Raw genomic sequence first — 6,194 nt, 5'->3', positions numbered from 1 at the left:
AATTAGAAGAAAAAAAAAAGATGAAAAAAAAAAACTTTAAGGGATAACATGCAAATTTAGATGGTCAAACATGAATTTTTAGGAGAAAAGAGATAAAAAAAAAATTTAACGACACCTCAATAGGGCACACACCCCTGATAAGAAGAAGGCCTAATAAGAAGAAGGAGAAGGCCAAGACAAATCGAATGAAGTAGCACTAGCGAACGTAAATTACATGTTAGCAACTTTTTTTTTATTTAGGAAAATACCACTTTAAGCCATTAAAAAATTACAAACCAAGGGCAAGGGAGTCATTGTAGCAAAAAAAACAAAACACCCCTGGAACAAAGCTTTTTTTTTTTTCAAAGGCAATAAAGTACTTTAACGTTTTAAAAAATAGCAAAATAAACCAACAAAATCAGTATTGTAATATTATCCTTGGAAGACAGTATTGTATGATTTTTTATGAATAAAATCGCAAATTCATTATTACAATTAACAGTAAATTAAAACATACCTACAATGGTTTCCCATTTAATAGTTCAAGGCCCATTAGGAAACACACTTCGTAGTTCTGAGGAGAAGCCTAAAATATGGATATCAGAACAACGGTCGAAGTCTACTAAACCACTTAGATTTCATTAAATTTGCTGTTAATCTAAATGCTGTGATCACTGCAACAACTGATCCAACATCCTCAACAAGTGGCACCGTGAACTTCCAAACTAGAGGTAGACAATTTCATCACTTCATGCAATGTGGAAGGTCATTTACAAAATGGGTCTTCGTTTTTAGGTGAAAATTCTTGCAAGTCTAAACCATCCAACAGATTTTGGTCCACAAAACACTGAAGAGGAACCAAGGACAGAAAGGTAGATCTAAATTCAAAGACATCACACGGGTCAAAGCGACTATTTCTTACATGCGAGCCATAACAAAGGTAGAAAGGGTCCCATCTACACCACCAATTTTAAGACTCGAGAGACAGCGGGAAACAACTTTATAGCTCCTTGCTGTGTTTCAAATCCTACTTCACTTCTTTCCCCGCAGCTTCACACCAAGAGCCCTCTCCAGTTTGCCTATAATCTGCTGATTAGGAATGGCTTTTCCGGATTCATACTCCTGAATTATCTGGGGCTTCTCATTGATCAACTGCACCGGGAGGAAAAAAAAAAAGAGTACTGATATAAAAGCTGAAGTTATTGTGGATGAGAGAGTGAGAGAGAGAGAGGGACCTGTGCAAGTTGAGACTGGGTAAGTTTCTTGTCCGTTCTACCCTGCATAATTGCTTTCTTCAGTTCAGTTGGCACTCGGTCATCTGTGGGAAAACAACACAAACAGACCAGAAGGGTTTAGGAAGATTTTTTCTTCCAGTGGTAAAGTATCACACATCATCTAACAAAAACAAGAGCAACTTGGGAGAGAGCTAAAACCAAGTAGCAAGGTCCAGGAACATGCTAAAACACCAAAAACTTATGTGGGGATGATTTAGAGAAACATAATCATCATTTTGTGTAACATTATACATGAAGATGATCGAAGAAATGAGTGTGAAGTTCAACTGAGCAAGTTGCATCTAGAAGTAAGATGTGTGCTACTGTTCGGTACATAGAATCACAAAAAAAACACAATTAATTTTAAACAATTGTTCCTCATATTTTAATTCCCATGATGACTTAAAAAGCCTGAAATACAGGATTTTCACCATGAAGAGTCAAATTCTAAAATAATGACAAGAAAGAGGTAACTTTATACAGATTCCTTTAGGAACTCTCTTCAGCTAAAGATCAAAAAGGAAAAGCTTATCTCTAGATGAGATTAAAGGCTACCTTTATTTTAAGTCAGAGCAAGCCGATGACAACACAAATTTTCATCAGCAAACAAACCTCAAGATCCTCAAAACTCATCAATCAGTGGATTAATTTTAATAGAGAACTGTACAGTCAATTAACATTACTTATACACAACAAGACAAACACAGAAAACCATGAAGACTAAAACACAACAATGTTAACAATAATATAAACACAGAAAACCATGAAGACTAAAACACAACAATGTTAACAATAATATAAACACAGAAAACCATGAAGACTAAAACACAACAATGTTAACACAATAATATAAACACAGAAAAACATGAAGACTAAAACACAACAATGTTAACAATGATTCATCATTCAGTAGATTAATTTTAATAGAGAACTGTAAAGTCAATTAACATTACTTATACACAGCAAGATAAAACACAGAAAACCATGAATACTCAAACACGACAATGTTAACAGTGATATAAACACAGAAAACCATGAAGACTCAAACACAACAATGTTAACAATGATACAAGCAATTACCCAGCAAAGAACTTTTCACATGTGTGCAGATGTGCAAGAAAAAAAAGATATATGCTATACTCACGAGCAAGGTTCTCTGTTTCTTCATCGAGCTTCCTTGTGTTCAAAGAAGTGCTGCTAGAAGCAGCCTTGTTCGTACCAGCAGTTGCTGCAGGTCAGATTAAAATACAATCATTTTAAGTTCACACAAACAAACATGATGGCAGTTTATTATTTTCCCTAGCTGCCATATTATATAGTTTGTCTTTTTCCCCTAGATTAAAGTTTTTAAAAATTTATAAATTAGGAAATATAGGTGCATATTTCTTTCATTTAATTATTTTATATTCATAACAGGTTAATAATAATTTGAAAAAGAAAAGTTGAAAACTACAAGTTAAACCCTAATCTCTAAAAATGAAAAAAAAAAAAAAACTGAACTCTAATGGTGCTTATTATCACAATAGATTCCAAAATAACAAATACAAATAGAGATCCAAGACAATTATCAAATGTTCTTTAAATTTTTTTATCAAGAAACAAACCCTAACTTCACTATCATCATCAACGATACAAAAAAAAAAAAAACAGAATTTTTGGATTGACAGATTGAGTTAAATTAACCATCTAAATAATACGAGAGAAGATAAAAGAGGGGAGGGGTACATTTTTTGATGGTTTCGATCTCGGCACCGGAGCGGCGGGCGGCGTTGACGGCCTTCTCATCCTTCTTGGCGGCGGCGTTGGGAGCTTTCTTGCGGATCACTACGGGTTCCCAGTCCTGTGAGATTGGTCCACCTCCTGACATTTTTTTCCCTCTTTTAATCAACAATAATATCTTTCTCTCTATCTATTGGTTAGGTGATTCTATATGTTGTTGCGTGTCTTTATCTCTGGTTTTTAGGACTCTGGCTTCCGCTTCTCATTATATAAGAAGAGGAGGGGCTATCCAAAAAGAAAAAAAGAATCTGCATTTTACGTGGCGAGCAGGACTAACCCCTAATCCTAGCCTAATGAATTTGGGCCCCATCTACAGTCAGTGTTTTTTCTGTATGGGCTTGTGGGCTGTATTTGCCTTCAAAAACCAAAATGCATTCCTTCCCTTTTTGGAAAAGTATAGTTATTAACCCCAGTTCGGTAATTGATTCCGTCAAAGAGCTAGATACTGGTTTTTATAGGTACACTCGGATAAATTCAGAAAAATTAAAAAATATATTTAAAATTTTAATATTTTATATTAAAAAATAAAAAAAATTCATGTAAATATAAGCTATACATATTATAAATAATAAAATTTAAAAGAATATTTTTTAAAAAAATTTATGCAACATTAACAGTGTGGTAGCGGTTGCTTTTCAAATAACTTTTTGTGCTGAAATATATGCCAATGATTTTTTTTATTTTTCTAAAATTATTTTTGACATTAGCACATCAAAACGATCTAAAATGTACAAATCATATTAAATTTTAGCAAAAAAAAATAATTTGGAAACGCGGTTTGCACCGCGTTCCCAAGTATATTCTAAAAAAATAGTATGTTAAGCTTTTAAGTTGAAGTATTTAAACTAAAATTTTTTTATCTCACATTGAAGAAATAACTTTTTTCTTGGGAACATAGAATATATATACTAATGGATTTCAAATCTCACATTGAAAAAACATAATTTTTTTCTTGGGAACATGGAGTATATATACGAAAGAACTTCAAATCCCATATTGAAAAGATACTATATTATCCCTTTAAGTTGAAGTATTTAAACAAAAAACTTTTGTATCTCATATTGAAAAAACATAACTTTTTTTCTTGGGAATATAGAGTATATATACAAAAGTACTTCAAATCCCACATTGAAAAGATACTATGTTATCCTTTATCCCACATTGAAAAAACATAATTTTTTTCTTGGAAACATAGAGTATATATACTAATAGGTTTCAAATCTCACATTAAAAAAACATAACTTTTTTCATGGGAACATAAAGTATATATACGAAAAGACTTCAAATCTCACATTGAAAACATACTATGTTATCCCTTTAAGTTGAAGTATTTAAACCAAAAGGTTTTTTATTCCACATTGAATAAACATAACTTTTTTTTTTGGAACATAAATTATATATACTAATGGGTTTTAAATCCCACATTTGAAAAAAAAACCGAGTCTCGTTCGGGTTCGCCCGGGTCATGAGTTGACCTGCCGGGTCGACCGGATTTTGCCGGGCTATTGCCCCAACCGATTTTTTATTAAATCTGGACCGGTCCAGCCCCCAGTCGACCGAGTCCCGGGTCGACCCGTCAGGCTGGGTCGAGTTTTATAAGTAGGTAGAAAAGAGAGAAATATAGGAATTTTTTTAATAATAACATAGTTAAAAAAAATAGCTAAAGACCCCAACTAAAAAAATATTTTAAAAATAATACATTTTGAACCAACAAATAATTATCAATCGTGTTTTTATACAAACATATGATCACCAATCACAATCATAATTACATGACAAAAGTGATGTTCATAATTGCATGTTAAAATCTGTTTTTTTTTTTCTTTTTTTTCCTTCCATAGTCACCACCCCTCACCTAAAAAAACCCAAAAACTCAATCATTCTTCTCATAGATCACCCAAAATAGCCATCAATCCTTTACCAAAACACCAAAATTTTCTTCCCCTCTTATTCATACATCATTCTAGTGTTTTTTTAACAAAAAACATCGACCCAATCTCCTCTTTTAATCTCTCAATCATGACCACTGCTTGAACCAACACCTAATCATCAATAAATAAAGGTAAAAACACTACATTTCTCTTAATTTTATGGGTATCATTGTTAAATTGTTAGACTTTTTAGTTTTAATTTATTATTGTTTAGGGTTGTGTTTGATAAGTAGGTATTTTATTAATTGAGATAATTTAGGGTTTAAGTGAAGCAATGTAGAGTGTTTTTGTACAATTGATATTATTTGTGTATTTAATTACATCAGAACAATTAAGGTTTACAAACTAAAGAGATTTCTTGAATCAATTGATGTTATATGTGATGACAATATGATATGATGCACAAGTATGATACAACATATTTACTCAATATGTTTGGCAACATACTATTCATGGATCTCGGTAGGATATATGTGTTATTGTTCTATCTTCCTTTATTGAAGAACTTTAAGGCCATTCTGCAGTATAGTTGGGGGTCAAGCATTCTTGCATGTTTGTACAAGTACCTGCATGTTGCAGGTATGAAAAAGGTAAAGCAAGTTGGGAGAAGTTTGTTTTTTGTACAGACTTTGTAATGTACATTATATTTCTTTGTTATCACAATAAATATCTTGGTTTTAAGTTGGTTACTGATTGGATTGTATTTTATTTTATTTGTCTTATAGTTATGGTCATGAGATCATTTACACTTAAAATGTCCCTAAATTAACCCAAAAACTAATATGTTTGTGATAATTGGGAAAGTAAATTTACAACTCTCATTAGAAAATAGATAATATGTTATTTATAATCATATCCTTAAATTAAAAATAATATATTTAAATGCTGCATGATACTTGAAATGCTTGAAAAGACATTATGTCTAAATGATGTTGTGTCTCAAAACGAGACGACTTAGACACTAGGAAGTTATACTATTAATGATGCCAGAACATTGACTCGTCATCACAAACGTTGATAAACTAGGACATATATAAAGAGTAGAATTATGTTTGCGTTATTTTTTTAGTTAAGCATGTTGTGATTTTTTATTTGTGCGTTTTATTAAACTTGTGAATAATTGTTTTGGACTTGTTGTGGTGAGATTTTAATATTGTTTTCCATATTATGAACATTCAAATTTATTAAGTGAACATGTAGCATCGACAACAGGTTATTTATAATTACAAAG

General features: G+C 31.8%; 1 protein-coding gene across 1 annotated transcript; it reads right to left on the bottom strand.

Annotated features, from left to right (window-relative positions):
- Positions 1 to 697: 697 nt before the first annotated feature.
- LOC133685673 (multiprotein-bridging factor 1b-like) lies at positions 698 to 3,280 on the bottom strand. Its single transcript, XM_062106922.1, has 4 exons — positions 2,979 to 3,280; positions 2,398 to 2,481; positions 1,215 to 1,297; positions 698 to 1,131 (listed from the first exon to the last, which is right to left on the bottom strand). The coding sequence occupies exons 1-4, from the start codon at positions 3,118 to 3,120 to the stop codon at positions 1,012 to 1,014; spliced, it is 429 nt and encodes a 142-aa protein (XP_061962906.1). The 5' UTR covers positions 3,121 to 3,280; the 3' UTR covers positions 698 to 1,011.
- Between the last annotated feature and the right edge of the window lie 2,914 nt (positions 3,281 to 6,194).

This window comes from Populus nigra, chromosome 1 (genome assembly GCF_951802175.1).
Source record: "Populus nigra chromosome 1, ddPopNigr1.1, whole genome shotgun sequence".
NCBI lineage: Eukaryota > Viridiplantae > Streptophyta > Magnoliopsida > Malpighiales > Salicaceae > Populus > Populus nigra.
Note: the sequence above shows the minus strand (reverse complement) of the source record. Positions and strands in the feature narration are given on the sequence as shown.

Bases quoted from the DNA above. Each gene is read 5' to 3' on its own strand.
- LOC133685673 (XM_062106922.1), bottom strand. From the start codon at position 3,120: ATGTCAGGAGGTGGACCAATCTCACAGGACTGGGAACCCGTAGTGATC. The intron at 2,482-2,978 runs GTACCCCTCCCC...TCTGACCTGCAG, and splicing joins GATCGAAACCATCAAAAAAT to CAACTGCTGGTACGAACAAG. The intron at 1,132-1,214 runs GTCCCTCTCTCT...CTCCCGGTGCAG, and splicing joins CCCAGTCTCAACTTGCACAG to TTGATCAATGAGAAGCCCCA.